A 26,071-nucleotide genomic window follows, 5' to 3' on the forward strand; every position below is an offset into this window, starting at 1 on the left:
GATTTTATCCCGGAGACTTCTTTAATAAAATTGTGTTGAAAATTAAAATGAAAAGACCTTTTAAGCAATTAATATAGGATTGTATTGTTTTCATGTAAAATTTAAAAGATTACAATGATAAAAAGATTATATGTTATCTTCTTTAAGTTTGGTTTTGTTTTATTTATTGTACTTTATAATTTTTTATTTTAATGATTGTTTGAAACATTTTATAGAAAATTTGTTTATCTTATATAGTGTAAAATAAAAAATATTTAAAATTAAACAAAGCCTTCTATTAGAGCTAACAAAAATTGACTCGATAATTCAACACAAAATAATTAAATTTGGGTAAAAGATTTTAATTCAATTATATATATAGATTGACACAACCCGACGTCGAGTCCACTACCCAGTAGTTTCGAAAATGATATAATTTTCATAAATATTTTAAAAAATATGATATATATTTTTAGTAACTCAATTTAAAATATTTTTTTATATTACTAACATAGTATCCTACCTTTAATATAAAAAACAAATTAATTTAAACACAATAAATGCAAAGTTTGATTGGACAGGATACTCTTTGCATGACTGGTATAAATTAATAAATATATTAACACAAACAATATATTACGATAATTAGAAATTAAAATTATTATATAATAAATAAATATATATATATATATATAATTAAAGTGTATAAAATATATATCCGAGGGAGTGCCTAATATTCAGAATGAAATCCCATTTCTTGGACATGAATTTGGAGTAAAGATAAAATGAACAATATAATAGTTACCTCTGTCTGCTAAAATTATTGTATAAATAGAAATCCTAAAAATCGTACATAGATCCAATTGTATGTGAAAAATAATCCTAAAAAATACAATAAAATGAAATGTGTTACCTGTGGCTGTTGGTTGTGTATCTTTCCTTCAAAATTTCTGTACTGATGAAGGGAAGGGAAGGCTAGGCTAGGCTGAGTTGTCGGATACAAACATAGATAGAAGAGGATGGGTACACAGACAATGTTAGCTCTCTAAACCCCTGTAATGTACAAGCTAGCCGCGAAGACAATATCCCTCTTTATTGCATTCGAAGCGATCTCCATTTTCTTATGAAGTGCCGAGTTTCCCATAATAGCCGCGGCATTTCTAAACTCACGGCATGTTTCATCCAGCCTCACGATTGTCCTAACGATCATGCCTTCCGGAACATCGGTCAGCTCACAAATGTCAGCAAAGGGGGTTCCCTGTTTGATCACAAAAACAAGAATCGATATTCAGGCGCAGTCGAATCAGAATAATAAATGTGTCCGGTTATTGTACTCCCTCTGTCGTAAAAAAAATATGGACATTTTATTTTTTAATAAAAAACCTCCGTACCATTTGAAAGGGCACTTTGAAATTTTATTGTAAACTAAAAAACAATACTCCTTCCGTCCAGCTACAAAGTATACATATTTTTATTTTGGGACGTCCAATTACAAAGTAACCATTTCATTAAATACCTCATTTTTTCCCACAAATACCCATATTTTACATCACATCGCTTTTATACCAAAAAGTAAGGGCAAAAATGTCGTTACACTACTTTTACCTACCCACTATAATTAAAATACTATTATTTTTTAAACTCCGCGCCAAAAGTAAATGTATACTTTTTATGTGGACGGAGGAAGTAGTATTTTATTGGTAAGTGAAAGTGCGTAAAATAATTATATGTGTAATACAATAGATACTTTTGAATGAGATAGACGAAAATAAAAAAATAAATACTGAGGGAGTCATAATTACCATTTTTATTTCTTTTACCAAAAAGTAACTACTTTCTCTATATTTTTAGATAAAAGGCAAAAATTTCTTTTACCAAAAAGTAACTACTTTCTCTATTTTTTTATATAAAAGGCAAAAAGTACACACCACGTTAAAATTGTATCAAAAGCAAATAAAATTATTATTATTTTTTTTATGATAGAGGGAGTATTACGGCGATCTCATCCTAAGTGAGTCATGTAAAAATAATAACCATAACATAACAGAATCGAAATGCAAGGGACAGTAGAGAAAGGCATTGAATGGAGACCAGAGAGGATGATTACCTTTGCCCATTCGTACACAACTCGGACGAGGCCAAACTTGAGATTTTCGTGGGCATACTCCTGAGGATCAACAGCCAACTTGAATTTCGCCTGAAGCTCTCCTAGTCTTATTGCTGTATCGTACAATCTGAATCGAGTACCAAATCCAGATTAAGCATCCAACGATTCAACAATCAAATCCGCAGAATGAGCAATTAAGAAATTAGGATACCTCTGTTTAGCTTCAGCGAGCTTTGGCGTAAGAGAGGGTTCGGAAGTGTTCTTCTGCTGAAAAACGAATGCAGACATTATTGCTACAGCTTCTTCCGGCTCCAAATCGCTCAGCTGATTCTCGAATAAGCACTCCGTGCAAATCAACTCTTCCCCTGAATTCATCTCACACGCAACGCGGCCTTTGATTTGCACTACCAGATCAGCATCTATGCATCCGATTTCCTTCAATACATCAATCTGCATCGACAAAAATGTGAGTTAAAATGTAACCAAAAACTAGATTATGACTGTTGAAAATTAAATGGCTATTGGGGAAAGAAGTATTATGGTTATCTGCAAGAAGATGATGCGACGTACACGGCCCTGAAAGTCGGGCATCTGCTGAAGTGCTTCGTCTGACATTTGAAATTTAAGAGCATTTACTTCCTCTTTGTGTTTGTTCAACTCCCTGGCCAACTTAAGATTCTCTGTCAGCTTGGTACAACCATGGCACTTGTTCTGTGCCATCTTGTGCATTAAGTTAGTCCATTTGTAATAAGCTTCAACAACCTCAACATCCCTCAACTTCAAATCTGGCAACATTTACATTCCCATTGATCCCATCAATATGCGGAAAGCATCAAGATTAAAAACAAAAACAAAAACGACAACAAATGATTCATTCTGAAATTCACAGTAAGTATGAAGTGTTGGTTACAATCACTAGATGGAACTTTAAGATTGTTTAAATGAAGATATTAGCGCCACCACATGAATAGGTTATTTTAAGTCGAGCAGCTGAGATAGAACTAGAATCCTATTACAATAGAACTTTGATATTGTTTGAACAAAGAGATGAGTGCCTCATGAGTTGGTTGTTTTTCAGTCGATCCACTAAATGGAATCAGAATCCTATTAAATGTGCTCATCCTAGGACATTTGATGTACAATGTTGGTGGTTCGACCTCTAATTATAACATCCAGAAACAACATTGTTTTCACTTGGAAGTAAATATGTGCGTATATTTATAAACTGTAACAGATCTACGGCCTTATTATTACAAACTCGCAGTGGTTAACAAAAACAGTAACCCGTTCTTACTTATCACATGACAAGTGAAGTATACCAAAATTATTGCAATTAGGGGGAAGAAAAGACTTTCCGAATAGTAAGATGCTAGTATGCTGATTAAGTGTTCAAAAAAAGAAAATTCGAATTGAATAGGGCAAAAACCAAATTAAATTTTGAATCGGATATTTGAATGATATTATTGATAACGTATTTTAAAAATGCAAAGCAAATCAAATAAAATATAAGCACACTATTTTGAATCGAATATGAATTGCATTTAAGATTCGAAACGAAGCTAATACCAAACTGGATTTGTGTAGTGTTCGCCTCGATTACATTTGAATACAACCCAACTGACAAGTCTCAATTCCAAAATTTGTCCTTGATTGAACTAAGTTAATGACATGCACATGCTATCAACGTTGATCCAAACTTTGAACTAACAAAATGACCAAACAATTATATATGTAAATTTTAAATTAGTTACCTTTCATAGGATCCAAAGCAGGTGGATACCTGTTCCCATCAGATTTGAGTGCCAACAATTTCTGTACCGTGAATGAATAGGCACCAGCGCTCACATCTTCAAGGAGCCGAACTTGGTCTACCTTTATTTTGCAATTGCAAATTGATATGAACTCTTTATTCTCAACTTCTCTTACCACATAACTCGCCCCAGAGGCAGAACCATAATGAGGTAATGTTATATTGACGACACCAGATCCTTTCCGTGATGTGGATGAAGAGTAATACTCATCATCCAGGCCACGTTTTGACTTTGGTACTAACACATGGAAATCATTAGTGTTTTTATCTACACTTTTTGATGGCGAGATTTCAGGTGATTCTGGTGTCAGCATTAATACTAAGTACTTATAATTGTCTGACGGCGGTTTCACTATAACACCCAGTAAATGATCTTGATCCTGAAATTTATAAAAGAAATAAGTGAGAAGTCATTCATGTCCTTGTATTCTATACATTTCAAATTCATCACAATTGCACCATTTTCCAATAAAATGAGGCTGACACACCAAAACAAAGGATATTATGCAATTCATAAACTTATTATCTTTAATGTAAACTTACCGAAGGTGATTTGACTACTACCACCCTTCCGATGGTCAGAAATTGTTTTGAAGCGGGAGACAGCATAATTGCTTCAGTGACCATGCGACCATAAGTTTCAGCCTCAGCATACATCTCAAAATAATCCTCTATTGCTGGCTCACCTTTTATGCACCTAAAACAAGGTAGATGCAAGCACACAGTAAACATGTAGTATTGCAAAAAAAGTTATAACGCCATTGAGAACAACTCAAAGATCAGCAACAAACTTGAAGGAGGTTCTTTATGAAAGATTAGGCCATACGTGTTGACTGACGTTTACATTACGGTTGAAATAAAGCTGAAGCAAGTGGCTCCGACAAACAATCTTTCTATCTCTCACGCGCATCTTGAGATTTTTTGAAAAACTCTTAGTCTAAGGTACAATTTCTGATCATCAGATTTCCTTTCTATTATAAAACCTCAACAAGACAACCACTTTCCCCTCGACTGTAAACAAAGTTCAGAGCATAGGAATGATGTTGGGGTTACGTAAAAAAAAATAATTGTAATCTCAAAGAGAAAAAAAAAAAAAAAAAACGCCAAGGGATATACGGAAAGTGTGATAATAGGTGCGTGAGACTGTCCCTAATAAGAAGAAAGGGCATTTTGGATGACTATTGTCCATCATAACTCCTAGATCAAGACAGCACATTCAAGAACTCAGCTCCATCTTCTAACATGAATTAAACTAGCAGGAAAATGTGTTGAAACCTGGTTTCAGAACCCATAATCAGAGACAAGAATGCAGCAATGCGGTAGAATAAAAAGCTCCAATTTCATTCATACATGCAAAATCTGCCTACATTGTATGGCATACCTCACTGGATGGTGTGAAAGGATGCATAGGGTAACTGATCTCGTAAAGGGTAAATATTAAAAATGAAAGACATGCGATAAAGTCACAAGAATGTGTATCATCGGGTTTTCTGAAGGAAATCTGAATTCCCTAAAAGTACAGGATTCTTAATTAAACACAAATCACTAAAACCACTACACACACAAATAATTTAATAAATAAATAAATCGTTTCATTTTCTACACTTACTCAACAACTTTCGTAGGTTGAGCAAGTTTCCGCATTAGAAGTTGTTGTTTCTCTGGAAGTTTCTTCTGGGCATGAAATTCTGCAAAACTTCTTTTAAGCATGTCCTCAACCTGAAATAAAGTTCCCAAGAAAACCAGAAAGATGAACAAAAAATTAGTTAAGTCATTGTGTGGTTTACTAATTTAACAAAAAATATTATTATCTGATCAAATCATCCTCCAATCACCATGCTATCCACATTTCCAAATCAATGCTACCATATGACAAGGGGTGGAAAAAAGACAACAAGGTAAATACAAGCTTTTTAAAGGTAACTAGTGCGGATAGGGTTGTGAGAGTTATCATTGTGATGGTAGTGTGTAGTGGTTGGTTTGTGAGATCAGTGGAGTGTTCACAGAAACATTTTGATAGTTAATAAGAAATAATTTCAAAGTGAAAAATAAGTTAGTAGTTAATGTACTTAAAGACCTATTTTCTGAAACATAAGCTTACCAACCAGCTGAATGGATTTATGTAAAAAATAAAAAAGATGTCAGCAGCAACTGCAAGCTTGGGCTAAATTAGGCTAAAATTAAAATATTTAGACACGGTGTTCTGCATTCAATATCTGGAATCATAGATTCAGACAATAAATATAGAGTAGAAATTCATAGACTACATAGAAAACATTATCATATTTACATGTATGCACACATTGCTGTTTTATGGACCAACAGAATAGCTGAAATTGAACTGCCAAAGACAAGCGTGATTCTTAATAACAGACAGAGGAAAAGTTGGTCACTATAACCGGAAACTAATTCCTCTTCATTAGGGACACTTCTACCTTTAGGCTCCCTCATTTACCTTCAACACATCGCGCTACCACAACAGACATCCTATTGATACATCTACGACATCATATCTAAGGTAGTTTAAAAATAAGTTTCTGCAGCAATTAAAAACAAATAGTACCTTTAATTCTTCAACACGAAGCAGATGCAAGATCATGATATAAGTGAGCCGAAACTGAGATTCTAGCCTAGTTGCACTACCAACTATAACATTCTTCAAATCATTCTCTTCAGGAAGCTCATCCCTACACATTATAGCGACTGTACCAATTTTATCAAGTCCTCTCCTGCCTGCACGTCCAGCCATCTGTGTGTATTCTCCGGGAAGCAATTGTCGAAATTCCTTGCCATCAAATTTCCTCAAAGAATCAAACACGACCTGCCAAAAAACAAGAAAAATCATCCACAAGAAGAGTGACATGTAATAGCATCGTGCCCCAATTCAAACATAACTGATAATTGACTTGAAACATTATATCAATGATATAGATTTGAGGGCAAACAACAGTAAGCGAAGTCGACTTGTCAACCAAAACTTAAGAATGATGTAACTGACATGAAACCACTGCAATTTGGAGTACAAATAGCCAAATAGGTTATATTTGGCCAAAGATTACAGTATCAACAGAAGCATGAGCACAGGACGAAGCAAATTTGGGTTTGTTATGAAAAAAGTAAAAGTTTGAATTGAAATGAGCGTTGATCCGCTGGTTGGATAAAAATATGATGTTTTTTTTCGTGTAGGGAATAAGTTAGTGATGAAGAATAGAAATGATTGTGTGCTGAAAAGAAATGAATGTGTAGCTATCACAAAGACATACATAATTATAATTCTGTAATATGCACACAGGAGCGAACAACAAAAATCCCAGCACAGAGAGAACTTAAAATTTCTCATAATTATAATTCTACCTACACATGGAGGAGCAAGTAAAACGGAAAAAAAAAAAAAAAAAAAAAGAGAGAGAGAGAGAGAGAGAGAGAGAGAGAGAGTAGTGGCATAACATGGAGCAACAAAATTCCCAGCACAATGTGAACAGCTCAAGCACTAAAATTCTTGCTAGATAGATTGTAGAGTTTAGTTTAAGCATTATTCCGAAAGAACACAACCACAAAAATATGAGTTTATTAGGAAATTATCAGGTGCTGAAATATTCTTGCCAGACAGAAATTATTCCAATAGCATGCTAATTCCTCATTGTTCAAAACAACTACACAAACAACTTACGGTTCTCGCTGGGGCATTAACTCCCATTGCAAATGTCTCAGTTGAAAACAAAATCTACAAGTAGAACAAGAAGCATGAATATTAGAAGTCTCATAAGAAAAAGAAATTGTGCATGAACATGTGTTTATGCATACCCCTAAACAATGAACTGCGATTAGATAATAGAACATAATTTTCAAGGCAATCAACATCTATGATACATTACTTCTTATTTTTTTCCTTTTTAGAAAAAAAAGCCTCGAGAGGGAGATGAAGCATCAACTCATATCCTTCTATACATTCAAAGAATATCTAAATAAGTACTTTGGACAGGCAAAGTGTTCCCAATATCCATGAATTAGGCTCTTTTACATTTGCTTGGACCTATTCATGTGTTAGAAGAATAAAATGTCTGCCTTATCTCACCTTAAAGTTTAAGTTGTATACCCAAAAAGTTTATCACTTTCTATTTATTTATTTTGATTACTGCATTGTTTTTGAATGGATACGATGCTCATAATATAAAGCTTGCTCATAGAACGTTCATTCATAATGAAAATCTGAGCATGAGATTTCCTGCTCTAAAATCATTAATCTAAACTTATAAGAAAATAATCATGACCCTACACCATTCACAGTGCATAAATATGCAATGACAGGCATTCACTCATCTTAAATTTTCAAATCATGTTGAATGGAGTGATTTAACTTATAAACTGCCTTTTTGTATTTATCATACCCCATTTTCAGTATTTTGATATTTTCTAATGAAGGACCAAACAAAATTGGGAAATGTAACTCTGATTTCATTTACTATTAGATAAGGAAAGCATTAACATACAGGAGACTTCTTTCTGCGTTCATACCACAGACCTAATAGATGAATACATATCTATACATAGCCTATACAGAGATAGAGTAAACCTAAATTTAGAAAAATTATAACACCCCATGTGTCCATGAATCAGAATTAGCATTTATTATATTCTTATATTTATGTTAATGATAAATTTCAAGTTTAAATACAGTGGTCCAATTAAGGACAGCATTACTTTCCAGAATCAAATACTATGCCAAATAGCATCATACATTCACATAAATACTTTACCTTGACGACGCCACGACAGAATAGCATTTCAACAATTTCCTTGACAATGGGAAGCAATCCAGCATGGTGTACACCAATTCCTCTTCGAAGAAGGCTTTGAACTCTAACAATCTGTAACATCAGGGCATAAGAATCCATCCCAGATATTTATGCACCAATAAAAATTCAATACAACACCTGCGGTAGGTTCCTGTCTGAACCTTTAAGCCTTGAAAATGCTTTATCACAAAAAACTCGAATTTCACTTTTCTCAGAGGAAGTCGTTAGATCAGTTCCTGTCAAGTTGTCAGCTGATTTATCACAGCGATTCTTTGAAAAGCAGAATATAACCACCTGTAAACACAAGGTTAACATTTACTGAAGGTTCTCTGTTACCAAAAACAGAAACCTAAAATATATAAATAAATAAAGGAAGACAAACAGCAGTCAGCCATGTGATTGTCTAATATCTAAAATTTGCGACTCAACATGCACATTTATTTACAAGGCAGCATTAAAATATGAATCGGAAAATGTATAATATGAGTTGTCCAGGCCTGGGGGAACAAAAAACTTGTGAGTGTGTGCTAGTGTTTTGCGTTTGTTTTGGTGCTTTAGGTTTTGATGTTTTCAAGGTGAAAATAATTGTTGGATGTGATGTTGTAAATGGAAAATAGGCATTTGGTGTGATGTTTTGAAGGGAAATGATAGATTAAATAGTAATGAAATGTGTTTAAATGATCGCAGGAGGGGAACATAAGTTAAATATTTCAAACTTACAGGTAAAAGAGAATTCTTAGAAAGCTTATTGATAAGCGTCAACCATATGTTGGCTTCTGCTCTCCTTGAACCCCAATTGTTATTACCACTGTTCTGTGCCCTAAAGTTACCAACATTCATGGATCCAGAATGTTTTTTCTGCTTTGCTTGAGAAGTATTTTCATGTCTCTGATTCCTGGACCTCTCAGTGGCTGCAGATGACCCCATATGAGATCCTGGGCCAGTTGCTGTAGCTGAGTTTTTCTTCTTGTACACATCTTTGGCAGCCTTTATTCCCTGGGGTATAATCTTTTCATTTTCACATATTTTGTAAAGCTCTCCAGAATAGAAAAGGACGTGCTCCAGGGGTACTGGCCTTTTGGTGGTCCTGTTTAAAGAGAAAAACACATGGTGGAAACAACACTTATGTTAGTAACAGTGTACACTCTAATCTTCCTAAATTATGCAAACAATAAGAATTTTGACAATACATCCTATTACACCATTTATTTTCCTGGCAACATTTTCATAATTTACTGTGATGTTACAAAAATAATAATACATAAGCAAATGTTTTGACTTTTGACAATGCGATTTTAATTTCAATACTGATGTTTCACCTGAACTTTTACACTACAAAGCACCTGAACTTAGTCCATATTGAATAAATGATTGTGATGGACCGATGGTTGTTATATTACCAACACACACACACACACACACACACAAAGTAAGGGTCGATTTAACAACAGTATATGTCCCATGTGCATTTGATCGCACTTTCAACAAGATGTGCCTTTCCATCTCTGAATACCCTGTGGTCATGTTTCACATGTGCCTAGAAGTGCTAAGGGATTGGCTGACTTTTTGGTTACACGTGCTGCTAGAGGAAATGAAGAGGTTTCTACTGGAATCTAGCGACTCCTCCTTTTGTTTGTCTTCTGTTTTTTCTTAACCCTAGTACTATGATTCAGCCTCGTTTTACAAGAGTATCTTAATCTCTAAAATAAATAGCAATACTAGTCGGTCAATATAATATTTTGGAAATATACCCTACGTCTAAACACCATCATTAAATTTTTTTTCCTCCTCTCCCCTTCCCTCGCCTCCTTTCCCTCAAACCAAACACACCCTAAATAGGCTCAAATATAATCGTCTTATAAGATGGAAGCGTAGCAAATCTATCTTTCTTTTTTGTGTTCTGTGTTGTGTCATGTGTGTCTACTTATTTAAATCACATTATTAACATTAAGTTCCTGGGATGCCTTCTCACTTTCTAATTAGGGTGTGTTTGTTTGGGGGATTGGATTTTAAATACACTATTCATCCCATTTTTTTCCTCCAAAAAACATTAAATCAAACACCTATTTTTCATTTTTTATATTATACTAAAAATCAATTTTACATTCAAAACATGACATCAACACCTATTTATATCACATTATACAACTATTCAAATTCAAAATTTTTACAATTCAAATCCCAACTCAAAATCCAAACCCCCAAACAAACACACCTTTATAAATTAAAAGATTGAAAATGATTTCTAATGTTTTAATTAACAAAAAGTATACTAACTATTGTGTAAATATTTTTAAAGGAAATGAGCCATTCATCCAAATATGTGGAATTTCTTTTAATGGATGCTTCTTTTAAGAATGCTAATTTAGTGGGAAATATCACCACGAGATGCCTATGTCATACAATCATGAATGGCAGAAAGCTACTAGCAATAGCAAACATGTGAGGCTGGCCTAAACACGGTTGAAAGCAAGTCATAACATGTAAAGCAACCACAATGAAGATCTCCAGAATATGCTACTGACCCAGTAACACGAATTTGTTTTTGCTTTGTCCTGCCAATCCAGTCAGCGAATTCAATTGTGTTAGGAACCTGTATAAAGTAAATAGCATTTAGCTGTGCCATTGAGATCCAATCGCAAATGTATATCCTTAAGTTATTTATGAAATGCATATGTTTGGTAAAGAGAATAATATCTTTTGAGAACAATCCTTTACTCTTACAACATCTAGGATTCCTCGATCAATATAGTAGCTTACAAAAGTAAATTATCAAAATATTTGGTGGGAGTAGGAGCCACATCCTTGTGCATGACTACTCAAAGAGGATTTACTATATATGCGATTGGCGCATTATTAATACAGTGGAATCAAGGTATGAACTTAAATGTAATGGAGCACTACAGCTGTCTGGTGAAATCATATAAACTCTCATACCATCTTAGGCAAGTTAGAAATTTACATACTGAACAACATTAATTACGGAAATTAAGATCACGGCTGTGTTTGTTTGTGATTTGGGGGTGCTTTGGATTGTTTTGGAAATAGTAGATTGAATTGAAAAGGTGTGGTATGAGATGTTTTAAATTAAAATAGATGTTGGTTGAGATGTTTCAAATGGAAAATAGGTGTTTGATATGGTGTTTTTTAAAGGGTAAATGTTACAAAATTACCAACAGAATTTAAACCAAGGAGTTCAGAACAATTCATACCGTGGCCGAAAGAAGCACAAAGTTGATGTGCCTGGGAAGCATGATAATTACTTCTTCCCAAACCACACCTCTTTCGACGTCATTAACATAGTGCACTTCATCAAATATAACCTTTCCACATACAGAATAAGATAACCATAAGTTTTATTAAATTTAACAGATTCTATAAGGCCAAGCATCGCAAAAGGAAAGATAAAATATGAGAAAGAGGCCACACCCATTCTATGTCACGTATGATATCAGCGCCTCTATAAAGCATGGATCTTAATATCTCAGTGGTCATGATAAGACAAGAAGCCTCAGGCCTCAAGCTAATATCACCTGTGAGGAGGCCAACATCAAATTTTCCACAGAAATCTCTGTACTTTTGATTGCTGATTGTCTTAATAGGAGCAGTATATACAGCTCTCGTGCAGTGCTGCATATGTTCAAAGTTATCATAAACTATCCTTCATGTATTACTTTAAACAATAAGCACAAACACCCAGAAATAGCGGCATACTTTAGAAGCAAGAGCAAACGCATACTCCGCAACGACTGTCTTTCCAGCAGATGTATGAGCTGCCACAAAGACCGAATCCCCTCTTTCAAGATAAAATATGGCCTATAATTAATACAAATACAGAACCTTGTTCATGAATAAAATTTAAGCAATTCAAAAATGTTCTCGTAAAAGTAATGGCATATACAAGTTAAATAGTAGCGTAAGTGATAGCAAGAGAGTAGCCACAATCAGATTTTTGATTAAATAGTCTTGAAAATGAAAAATGTATTAACTCTGCAACAGAAAATATGCACTTCTGTTCAAACAAAAATGCATATCAAAATACCAAAACCCTTACCAGAAGCACACTAGCACCTCATCAAGTCAATCAACCAGACATCTCACATCAATGCTACTTCAATTTTACGCTAAGTAATTCAATTGTGCAGTAATGTTTATATTTAATTCTAATTTAGCTTGGTCATGAACAATACCTCCTTTTGGAAAGGATCTAGTTCAAAAGGAAAACTTAGTGCCATATCTGGAACAAGTTCATTAAACCGTTCTGCAATCTCTTCAGTTCCATGCCTAAGAGCCCAACCCTGTAAATAAATCATTCATTTAGCCAGCTAGATCAAGGAATAAAACCACTTACGATAAGAGGATCACACATTACAGCATTTACAGAGTGGATAGTAATAGGGAAACCATTACCTCTTTTGGCTGCTGTCCACCACTACTTTTATCTCCATCATTTGGTGTTGACTCTGCTTTGACAGACAGAATTTCATCAAGCATGGTAGACTCTTTTATGGAAACATCATCAACTGCATGCAGCTCTTCCTCAATTATTATTTGACCAGATTCCTCGGCAGGCTTACTCTCTGTGTCTGCCCCTGGCATGCAACCACAAAAACAGCTTGTAACATCAGTGTTGTTGAAAAAAAAATGGTAAGAGACTAAAAGTACCCAAACTACTTAAATGCTTTAAAAATAGATTCGCATCTGCAATCTATTTGAATGACATAAATGCAAACTCTTTCAATGGAGGAAAGAAACAATGAATACAATTGAAGTTAAAGTTTAAACTGACGAGGCAAAAGAGCCTAAATATGGTTGAAATTAACAAAAAAAAAAAAAAAAACGCGGTTGCTATTGTAGCAAAAAGATTCTATTTTTCTTTAACAAGTCAACATTTTCAAAAGAAAGAAAATACATGCAGTTCTGAATTAGACTAACAACCACATGCTCAAAAGGAGTTATTAATTCTCTGTATCAGTAATTCATCAGTCATAAGTAGAACAAATTTATGTCCATCGATACAAAAAGTGTTCAATTCATCAAGCACCAGGACAAAAAGAAACTCCCACTTATCTCTCCTTCCCCTTCAAAATCACCACTAAGTTGCCAAAGTTATTGCTGTAAATAATATGGAGAAAGAAGAACAAACCTATTATACTTTAGGCCATCAGATCAAACTACGTTAACACAGATCTTAATTTCTTTTAAGTATTCGATACCCTTGTAGTATGAGATCATTATCTTCTATTAATAAGCTTATTATACACTTCTAAGGAAATTAAAGTATCATAATAAAAAAGTAAAAAATGATTCCATTCTTCCAAAGTAATCAAAATGCCACTCACACCAATAAAAACAATGTGTCTAGCTCATCCCAACTGATGGGAAGATTGGACACCAGTTAACCATATAGAAAGATATTGAAATATTTGATGACTCATTAAAAATATGACTAAACAACCCGAGAACAGTACAGAGATGTTTGATAATAAAACAGAAAGATTATCTCATATCCACATTGTAGAGCACCTTCCACTGCCCTTTAAATGAAGTAAATAACAAAAGTATATGTTACATGCACCCAGCACTGACCATCATCAACAAATTTCAGAACATCATCTTCCCAAGCTTTCTTGAACAAATCATCAAACTGCACTGACAATTCGCTCTGCAGTTTATGGAAAAAGATGGGCATTAAGACAATGAACAAGAAATCCTGAACTGCTAAGGCTTCTCAATAAAATCAGAAAATATTTCATATATTTGAATATTCTCAAATACAAGTAAACAAGAAAGTCAAGGACAGAATGTCTTAGAGCTTGTGTATAGCACATTGTTTAGTTGTGTTTTCAACCCCCATTTTCAGTATGCATCTACACAAACCTATTCCCAAAGCCCCATCCCTTCCCCCCTCCCAAACATTACATCATACATGTATTTTTCATTTAATATATTATACTTCCCCTGGCCTGAAAAAATATGTTTATACTTTTGTCACATGTTATAACATGGATGGGTAATAAGTGATAATTACTGTCTTTTATGGTAAAAAAAGTACAACAAATAACAAGATGTATGATTTTTTTTACTAAAAACAGTAATGAGAATAGTTTTGGATGACAAACAAAACGGGAAAATGAACATATTTTTCAATGACAGGGGGAGTATTTAAAAAAAATATATTCTAAACATCAAATCAAATACTTATATATAGCACATCAAACAACTATTTCAATTAAACATTTTTAGTTTTAGTTCTTTTACACATTACACCATTTCCAATAAAAAAATTACCCACGATCCCCCAATAAAAACTCTATTACTCTCATAAAACATTTTTAAAATAATAAAAAATTACTTCACCAAAACAACATAACAATTTCCCGAAACACTTTCATAATTTCCACTAACTAACAAAAAAAAACTCATTATTCCTAAAATACTAAAAGAACACCAAAACACAACCAAACAGACCTTAACTACTCGCACACTATAAAGAAGACCTTATTGTATCAATACAACAAAATCATAAGAGGCAGAACTAACCATTTTCACATGTTCTGTCTCTTTTTTGATGCTTGTTTCCTCACCAATATCCCATCTATATGGATGTGCCTTCACATTTTGATAAATAGTAAGGATGTAATTATCATTGAATGGTGCAATACAACGTATCAATTGAAAATGAGATATTTCATTACTCCATTTAGTAGCTTTACCTCAAGCTGACCTAGATCCAATCCACTTTTAAAACCAGGGGGAAGAACTTGTGGCTGACTCCCACGCAAAACCTCAAGTGCCCATTCACCATTACAAGCACCATCAGGTAGTGTCTTTCCCAAAGAACCATTTTCATCCAATCCACCAGGGCGAAAAGGACGATTATTGACACTTCCTCGCACAAAATCCTTGGAAGGTTCAACAATGCGCGGCATAGCACTCAAATCCTCACCTTCTATTGTCAGCTGCGATACATCCACCTAGAAGTACAATTTCAATTATTATTTCAGAATTTCTATGTATCAAATCAGTGAATAAACTTGAGGTTGCATACATCATATTCTATAGATTAACTATGACCGGAACTCGGAACATGCTACAGATACAAATTCAAAAGACTGAATCCTGGTGTCAGCAAAAATCCTAATAAATAAACCAGTACCTCCACTGACTCTGGTTCCCACCTTCCCCCTTTACCCTTCTTGCGTCGGAAAGGCATTTCCCAAGATGGTATAACCACAGACCGGGGCTTCGACGGCTCCAGCTCAACTTTGGCTCTGTCAAACCAGTCAAAATCCCATTGCTTGCCTGCATTTTGTGGAGTAAAAAGATCTTCATCCAATCTTGGAAGTAGAAATTTCTCCTTTATGTACCCCCTTATCGTTTCAGGCGTTTCTTCAGGGAACGCCGGCGGCTGCCACACAAACATACAAAACTCAACAAAACAATTGTTTCCAAACTACAAGAAAAATCAGGCGCAGAACATATGAAATTGCTTCCAGGTGAACCCTAACCCATGAAACAAAAAAAAAAACTAGAAAAAGCGACGAAGGCAACTACATTTTCAACATATATAAAAAATAGAAACTTCATAGCCCAGATAGAACACTGACAAGGATTAAATCGGGGAGACCGTCGAGACGATTGCTGGGGCGTTCGACTTCGACAGGAGACTCGGGTTCAATCCTAACATGGCCGCTGTAGCCAGTGAAGGCAACCCGGAAACCAAGCTCGTTCCCGGCCGGCACTCGATCCATCGTTCGCTCTACCTCACTACTACTCTCCCTCCCTCCCGGGCAAATTTTGAGATTAAATTTTCAGGAGTGAGAGAACTGACAAGGAAACTGTCAACAGCGGTGTTTTGGACATAATTGTTCATTCCAGAAAAGCACCAAATTAAGGGATTGTTTGGTAGCCGCAATTAATTAAGGCGGATTTAGCATTAAATTTTAAACCCAATCGCCCGTTAATTCTTTTAACAAAGAAAATAAGGTTTTATTTAGTTATTGAAATTTTAAAATTTTAAAATAATAATAATAAAAAAAAATTCTCCACTTACTTAATTTATATTTTTTTGAAAAAAAAGTTAATTGTTAAATGAATAGAGTTTTTGTTTACTCCAATATTTTTAATAAATATATATTTTTCTTTATTCTCTTCGTCCGATTATAATTGTTTCATTTATCTTTTACATTATTTTACTTAACATTAAAAATATCATTATATTTGTATAATTTTTTTTTGCATAAATATTATTATAACAGTATTATAAGACACTAATAGAAATATTTTTGTCATTTTTTTTATACGTATGTTTTTATATAATAATTAATATTTAAAAATAAACACGCAAAAAGTAAATGAGACTGATGAAGTAGTATTAGATATGAACAAATTGATAATATAAAAAACAGTGCTAATTTTATAGTATAATTGTTGATGTATGTATATTGTATTATATAGAGATATATATATTATGTTAAGGTGTGTGTATATTGTATTTTTTTAACTAAGTGAACAAACTTATGGTGTGTTTGTTTGAATGTTTGGATTTTGAGTTGAAATTTGAACAGTAAAAGTTTTTGAATTTGAATAGTTGTATAATGTAATATAAAAAGGTATTCGATGTTTTGAATGTAAAATTGATTTTTAGAGTAATATAGAAAATAAAAATTAGGTATTTGATTTAATATTTTTGCGAAATTTTGTTTGGATAAATAGTGTAGTTTTTGCAAAATCCTTCAAACAAACACACAAAATAAATAAATTGACACCTGTAAAGAAACTCTCGAGGGTGTATTTAGATAGGGATGTTTTGAGGTTTTTGAAAATTTAAAAGTTTGAAAAAAAATAAAAAAATCAGTATTTGATTTGATTTTTATGAAGGAAAAAATATATTTAATGTAATATTTTTTTAAAAATAAATAGTTTCAAATTGGTGAAAATGTATCGCCTAAACAGAGCATGTACGCGCATACGTTATCTCTTGTGGGCATGTCACTATCGCTATTCCGGCTATTAACAATTTTTTTCTTTTTTTTGCCAAAATTATATAATTATTTCTTTTTTTCTCCATTTGCTAAATTTATACAGAATTTATTTATATTAAATAATTTTATACATCTACAATTTTATTATTATGAGTTTAGCAAATAATAATTAATTTATCATTAATTTTATTTATTTATCCCACTATTATTTTATCACTCGTTTAACATATTTTCTTATCATACTCTTCTATAATTTTTGCCTACCATATCCGCGTCAAACAAAATCAACATAATTTTATGGGACAAGGGAGTATATATTATTTATCTCATATAGCATTATATCAAATACTCCCTGCGTGTATTGTTTATCATTTTTATCCGTTCCAAAACAATAGTCTCATTTCTATCAATAATCAAATCACCATAAAACTATTCGTACTTTTTTATTATTATTATTCAATTGTCACTACTTTTTACACTAATATACTTACAAGGACAAAAAATTCATTTATCCTTACTTTTTATCAACTGTCAATATAATATCAGTATTTCTTAAATCCCGTCCAACACAATAAGACTATACTTTTGGGATAGAGAGAGTATTATTTAAATTCAATTTAAATAATAAAAATTCAAACTTAAATATAAAATTAAAAAATATATATAGAAAACACCCGAGGATCTTAGACTTGAGCCTTATGACATGGCTCCGAGCCATCTTGATCTTGTTGTTATTTTTTTATTTTATTTCATTCTTTTAATTATAAATAAGAAAAAATTTGAGAAAATTTCATCCCAAATAAAAATATTTAAAACATGAACTCAGCTAATAATCATACACATTGAGTAGCATTTTCCATGATAAATAATCGTACAAAGAACAAGAACAAAAAATATAATTACTCATATCACTTTGAATATATACATATATATATGATGTAAAATTATAATCTTAACCATTGTTGTCCTTTTATAAATTCAATAGTTTGATATGGTTGAGCTTCAGAAAAAGTTAGAGCTTTCGACCACCGAACTCTTTGGCTTCGGTCAGCTCCTCGACCTCGGCAATTATACTCTCCGAACATAGCAGTGCTAATAATAAGAAAAAAAAAATAGTATTAGATGATAATATTTAAAGATACTATTTCATTAGGTCATTCATTAGACGGCTCCATCTAGAAAAATACTTTTAAAATTTTGAAAGTTTTTTAAATAGTAAATTTAATATTTGATATGATATTTTATAATAAAAAATAAATATTTAATAGGATATTTTTTAAAATATTACTATTGATAAATAGTATCATTCATACCTGTCTCTATCTGGATAGCCCCAATCGCTCCATCCTTCAGGCAGTACTTCAAGGTCAAATTGAGTTTGAGAATATATTGTTCGCGAGTAATTCCCCCATGCCCTACCTAGGTACACCGGCCCGCTTCCCCTAATTATGCACCTTACGAATGAAAAGCCAGTGCTTTCATCTGCTGTGTCTCGGTGATGGGCTGCTATTGCGTACGGATTGCTCGCCACAAAGATCAAACATTTCTAATTAATATCATCAACAAAAAAATGTATATTTTCATTCATACGTACATCTGTTTGCAATAAAAAAAAAAAAAAATCAATGACTTGACGTACTCGATAGAGAGATCTTCCATTGCCAAATATAAAATCAACAGAACCTTTAATGTAACACCGGAGAAAATAGTGGGATCCAAAGTCATCCCAAAGTGTGTCTTGTGAGCCCAAAAATTTTACTTTGTAAAACATTGCTTTCTCACCGGAGATTCTGAATGCAATTGCTTGGAACCCTTCTACTCCACCTGGAGGCTCCACCACTGAGTTCTGTGAATAAAGAAAAGTGATACTTCGTCATAAAATAATAGTTTTGAAGTTTCTTTCGATTTTTTATTATACAATCTCATAATTACCTATAAAATATAAAATTGAACAATTTTTTTACCTAGTATTAAAAATATACACACACAAAAACATGCACGCACCCAACAGAAAAATCCATTGGCTCTATATTTTTTTTTTTAATTTTTATTAAAAAAATAATTTTTTTCATATAAAACATTATATTTAACACGTATGTTATAATAATAAAGTTTGTTTAGTTGGATTATGGTTTAATATTTTACAAGAAATAGTATATTTCTATGTATATAATGTATTCTTTCTAACATGATTTTTCACTTAATATTATAAGAAAATATAATATATACATATATTCACATAATATATGATATAAATTTTATAAGCTCATACAAATTTACACTGTTTCTTAATACTTAATATAAAAAAAAAAGTGTTAGTACAATTTTTTTTTAAGTTCATCTCTTCTAATTAAATATATTTTCTCGAATTGAATGATTAAACGAATTTATTAAATACCTCGAAGACGATATCTCTAGCGCAGAAAAAGTCCGACAACACTGTGACGGAGGCCGAGTCTCTAGTCCCCAAGGTCCCGCCAAGGCCATTAGGGTCAGAAGCTTTGTCGTGCCAAGTTATTACAGTTTGTGACGCTTGACCTCTCTCGCCAATAAATGAAATATACGGTTTATTTTCTGGAACCAAAATCTTCTCTCTATGTATTAACAACATCAACTATAAAAGATTAGTATAAATGGAGCATGCATAAATATACATAACAAAAAAACCCTACATAATTTTTGGATAGAAGATAATTACATTCCATGTCACTTTTCTTTTTCGAAAATAATTATACACTTTAATCTCATTTTAAAATTTTTAATTTATTTTTTTTTTAATTTTAATTAAACTAATTAGTTATCTTAATCTTAATTTATAATTATTTATATTATAGGATAATTATTTTCTCTAGTACATTCTTAATTATTTAAAAATTACACTTCTCCTAAAATATCGTGTCTATAGCATAGCAGACACGGTATATGAACGGAGAGAGTAGTATTTTTATATTACAGAGTCAATTCCTTATACCTCACATAAAAAAAGATCAAATCAAAATACTAACAAATCCTAAGAAAGTCGGATGGAATTTCTAAATCACTAAAAACTTTTCAAATCATAATTGAATTATAAGTAATTTTTTTTTTTTTTAAAAAAAGAGAGGCTTTCGACGTACTTGTAAACTCCGGGACGAATGTGAATCTTGACTCTTGCCTTGTTATCTTGCGGTACCATATCGACGGCGCCCTGCACTGTCGTAGAATTACCGTATCCCTGCTGATCGACGACGATTATCGTCGTCGTCGTAACGTTATTATTGGGATCGTCCAATTGTATTGGAGACACTGGTCTTGTGTTATTATTAGGGATTCTTAGATCGTCCCAAGTAATGTAATCGATGCTGGCGAAGGCTTTGCTCTTGCTATTTTGAATGGAGCTGAGAATAGTGAAGGATAGCATCAGTAATATCAAGAAACGACGTCGTGCTGAAGATAACTTAATTCTTCTGGCCATGGAAGATGATTGTCGATCTTAGCTGTAAGCAGTAATAAGGGTTTGTAATTATCGATCTTCCTGCTCGCAAACAGAACCTCTGACAGGGAAGGGTCAAATCTTAAAAGTAAAGAACTTGTTTCGTTATCTTCTCTTTTTGTATGTGTATATATATATACATGTAACTGATTATATCTAATTATATGATTTATTTAATATCATATCTTTACGATTAGATATTATTATTTTAATGCTAAATATTAGTATTTATGAACAAATTATGTGAGTTTGTTTATATTATAGACTATAGATACGAAAGAAACGACAATACAAAGATAAATAATGTATTTTTTATATATACATATGAACTATTCTCAAATGTATTTCAGTCTTTTTTTATTATATTTTTTAAATAATTAGTTTTTTCATTATGTGCATGTATTTTATTAATTCTCCCTCCCCTCCATCTTAATGTCCACAGTTTATGTCAATCCCACGTCTCATGTCACTTTTCTTTTTCGAAAAATGATTACACACTTTAATCTCATTTAAATTTTCTAATTTAAATTTTTTTAATTTTAATTAAACTAATCAGTTATCTTAATCTTAATTTATAATTATTTATATTATAAGATAATTATTTTTACTAATACATTCGTAATTATCTACTAATTATACTTATCCTAAATTCTCGTGTCTACAGTGACTCAGACATCCAATGTGGGACGGAGACAATATCTATTTTGTTGTTCTTATTTTATACAAACTAATTTTTCAATTTTTTTGTATATTAATTTTTAAAGTGATTTGATTAGGATAATATATTTTATATATAAAAAAAAACTATAATTATTATTTATTAAAATAAAATTATTATATAATTTAATAGTATAAAATAATAACTCATAGCACATGTTATAAACTTGATTTATATATATATATAAACTTACTAAATAATTAATCTAAATCATTCTACAAAGTCTCTAAAATATTAATAATAAAAAATAAACATTCTAGAAAATTAATATTATTGTTTCAGTCGATCCCATTCAACAAATTATATGAATTAGTATAAATACGAAGAAGCACATTGTAATATTCAATGTTCATAATATTTGTCTTTCCAATATAAACTCGTGTTTGAATAATATATATATATATTTTTTAATTTTTATTACTATTATTTATACAATATATTAATATAATTATAATACTCCCTCTATTCCATAAGTGTTTCTATTACTATTTCTACTTATTGCGAAAAAAAAATAAAGATCTTTAGAGGTATAAATATATATATATATATATTTACTTATTTGAAAGATAAATATAAGTAATTATATTAAAATAGTTGTTTTCAAACATTTTAGTTACAAATTTTTCAATATCGATTTTTTTTTTATTATTCATTTTTCAAATACAATTTAGGAAAAAGTAATTAAATACTCTTTTTAAAAACAAATAATTTTAAATAACTTTGGATATATTTGGACGTAGCTATTATTTAATAAGTTTACTATCAATTATAACATACATTATTTATTTTGAAAGAAATATATATAATCTACTATTTAAATTAGATAAAAAAAAATACTTTAATTTTGAAAAATCTCAATATATGAAAAAAATTTAATTAAAAAAAAGTAAAAATTATAATAATTAAAAATAAAAAAGATAATAAAATAATAAATATCTTTTACATAATTTCTAAAAAAAATTACGAAAATAAGAACAAAAAATATAATGGGATATTTTAAAAAATATTACTATTGATAAATAGTATCATTGATATATGTTCTGAATAGCCGAAATCGCTCCATCATTCAGACAGTACTTAAAATCAAATTGAGTTTGAGAATATATTGTCCGTGAGTAATTCCCCATGTCTAGGTACATCAGCCAGTTTCCCTAATTATGCAAAAGCCAGCATTTTCATCCGCTGTGAGTCAGGTAATGGACTGCTATTGCTTACGGATTGCTTGCCACGAAAATCAAACATTCTTAATTAATATCATAAAAAAAAATGCATATTTTCATTAATAAGTACATCCGTTTGCAATAATAATACTAATTGTCTATACAAATATAATCTTGCCAAAAAAATAATCAATGACTTTGACATACTTAATAGAGAGATCTTCCATTGCCAAATATAAAATCAATAAAATCTTAAATGTAACATCGGAAAAAATAGTGGGATCGAAGTCATCCAAAAGTGTGTCATGTGAGCCCAAAAATCCTATTTTGTAAAACATAGCCTTCTCGCGTAAGATTCTCAATGCTACTGCTTGTTCTGTGAATAAAGTAAAGTGATACGTTAAATTAATGAAATTTATAATTTTGATTTTTTTTATATACAATTTTAAAATTATCTAAAAAGAATATATCAATTTTCATACAAAATATAAAATTCAATATTTTTTTTTTATCTAATATTAAAAATACTTACGTAAAAATAAACACGCACAGAACAAGAAAAAACCAATAGCTCTATGTCTTTTTTTTTTTTCAATTCTTATAAAAAAAATAATTTTTTTCATATAAAACAATATATTCAACACCTATGTTATAGCTATAATAATAATAATAATAATAATAATAATAATAATAATAATAATAAACAAACTTAAAGTTTGTTTATTTACTTAGGTTTTGGTTTAATATTTTACAAGAAAAAATAGTATATTTCTATATACAATATATTCTTTCAACATGATTTTTCACTTAATATTACAAGAAAATATAATGTATGCATATATTCACATGACATATATAATATAGATTTTATCGATTCATAAAAAATTAATAATTTAAAATAAAATATTATTTACACGCTTCTTAATACTTAACATAAAAAAAAATTGTTAGTACAACTTTTTAAGTTAATCTCTTCTAATTAAATATATTCTATTGAGTTGAATGATTAAGCGAATTTATTAAATACCTCGAAGACGATATCTCTAGTGTAGAAAAAGTCTGTCAACACTCTGACGAAGGTAGAGTCTCTGGTCCCCGAGGTCCCGCAAAGGCCATTAGGGTCAGAAGCTTTGTTGTGCCAAGTTATTACAATTTGCGATGTTCGACCTCTCTTGCCAATAAATGAAATATTCGGCTGATTTTCTAGAACTAAAACCTCGTCTCTCTATATATGTTAACAACCTCAGGTATAGAAAATTAGGGAAGGTTGAAATTTTTTAAAATAGTAAATATTTGAGTATTTGATGTATTTTATCTATCGATGAAAATTATTTATAATTGGTGAACATAAAGATTAAGAAATAATTATATATTTTAATATAAATTTAAAGTAAGTAAAAAGTAAAAGAGAAATATTATGCATTTGGTTGGAAATTTTTTTTTCAAGATTTATATCATTCATAAAATATCACATCAACATCTATTTATATTATATTAAATAATTATTCAAATGTAATATTTTACTAATTCAAAATCGAAACCTTCAAACAAACACATAGAAAGTTTATTATGATCTTGATTAAAATATAGTGAAATTTAAAAAGATAGTGACAAAATATTTATTGTTAGTTGAAGTAAAAATAATGAAATTATAAATAATTTTTTTAGTATAAAATTATACATAAATATACCGAAAAAAAAACAACATAATTTTGATGGACATAAGAAATAAGATTAAAAAAAAAAACTTATTATTAATAAATAATAGTAAAACTTCCGAAACCATATAAGTAAGCAAAACTTAGTTATATGTATCAAATTCTAAAATAAATAAATAAAAAAAATTGCTTATTAACACACTTCTAATTTGAAAAGTGTATATTATTCTATTTCATAATTTGAATTTTTTATGAAATTTACAATATTTTTGAAAATATAAGGTGTGTTCTTCCAATTTTTTTTTTTTCACTATTTCTAATATATATTCTATTATTTCACAAAAATTAACATTCAATATAAAATATTATTTTTTATATATTACCGATATAATTTTATGCACTTCACATAAATTCACTCCTCACACCACCAACTCATCTCTTACGGGATATCATATCTTTATACGATTATGTATTATTGTTTTAATACTAGTATCTATTAACATATTAAACTTTTAGGGTGTGTTTTTGTTTGTGGGATTTTTTATTAAATTTTATTATTTTAATTATTGCATCAATATATAATTATATTATATTAAATAATTATTTCAATTTTAATTTTTATTATTCAAAATTCAGAATAAAGTATTCATGAATTAAATAATTTTGTTTGTTCGTTTTAAAGTTTTTAATTAAAAACAATTTACTTATATTTTTTAATATAAATATAAATTTATTTACAAAATACTTAAAAAGGTGTGTTTATTAATAATTTTATGTGGTTTTAAATATAAAAAATTGTAAAAATATTATAGAAAATAATATTGTATTTTGTAAGGATTTGTTAATCTAATTGTTATTATCTTTTTAATACGATCCTCAATATTTATATTTTTTTATCTTATAAAAATAAATAATTTAACACAAAAATATTTATATTTAACACGATTCATTGTACTTTACCAAAAAAAAAAAAAAAAGTAAAAAAAAATCAAACTACAACACTAAACAACCAAACCTTATGTTTTATTGACTTTTGTGTATTTTATTGATTTTATTATATATATATATATATATTAGGATATAGGGTATTATATTTATAGATAACATTTTTTTAAAAATCAGTTATCTTTCAAATAATATACATGTGGACACATTTAAGGGTGTGTTTGTTCGAAAATTGGATTTTAAATACAATATTCATCATTTTTTTTTTCTAAAAATATCAAATCAAACACCTATTTTTTATTTTTTATATTATATTAAAAATTAATTTAATATTCAAAACATCACATCAACACCTATTTATATTATATCATATAACTATTCAAATTCAAAACTTTTACTATTCAAATCCCAACTCAAAATCCAAACCCTCTAACAAACA

At 30.5% G+C, this 26,071-nt stretch overlaps 2 protein-coding genes across 3 annotated transcripts; both read right to left on the reverse strand.

The window, feature by feature from the left end:
* Positions 1-715: 715 nt before the first annotated feature.
* LOC127253743 (DExH-box ATP-dependent RNA helicase DExH11) lies at positions 716-16,568 on the reverse strand. Of its 2 annotated transcripts, none has more exons than XM_051278491.1 (23): positions 16,303-16,568; positions 15,852-16,103; positions 15,409-15,669; positions 15,236-15,304; positions 14,282-14,357; positions 13,103-13,278; positions 12,883-12,990; positions 12,407-12,508; positions 12,122-12,322; positions 11,905-12,015; positions 11,218-11,285; positions 9,413-9,779; positions 8,831-8,986; positions 8,654-8,764; positions 7,567-7,620; positions 6,460-6,717; positions 5,506-5,615; positions 4,440-4,593; positions 3,838-4,276; positions 2,657-2,871; positions 2,298-2,536; positions 2,087-2,213; positions 716-1,237 (listed from the first exon to the last, which is right to left on the reverse strand). In XM_051278491.1, exons 1-23 carry the CDS (start codon positions 16,444-16,446, stop codon positions 1,025-1,027), a joined length of 4,011 nt encoding a protein of 1,336 aa, XP_051134448.1. In that variant the 5' UTR covers positions 16,447-16,568; the 3' UTR covers positions 716-1,024. The 2 variants fall into 2 exon arrangements, with proteins under 2 accessions (XP_051134448.1, XP_051134446.1); XM_051278489.1 differs by having other exon boundaries at positions 13,103-13,284.
* Positions 16,569-18,623: 2,055 nt separating this feature from the next.
* On the reverse strand, positions 18,624-21,079 carry LOC127253550 (pectinesterase QRT1-like). Its single transcript, XM_051278196.1, has 5 exons — positions 20,796-21,079; positions 20,078-20,273; positions 19,319-19,525; positions 18,993-19,225; positions 18,624-18,771 (listed from the first exon to the last, which is right to left on the reverse strand). Exons 1-5 carry the CDS (start codon positions 21,077-21,079, stop codon positions 18,624-18,626), a joined length of 1,068 nt encoding a protein of 355 aa, XP_051134153.1.
* Positions 21,080-26,071: the final 4,992 nt, after the last annotated feature.

This window comes from Andrographis paniculata, unplaced genomic scaffold, assembly GCF_009805555.1.
Source record: "Andrographis paniculata isolate CXL003 unplaced genomic scaffold, ASM980555v1 Contig51END, whole genome shotgun sequence".
Lineage (NCBI taxonomy): Eukaryota > Viridiplantae > Streptophyta > Magnoliopsida > Lamiales > Acanthaceae > Andrographis > Andrographis paniculata.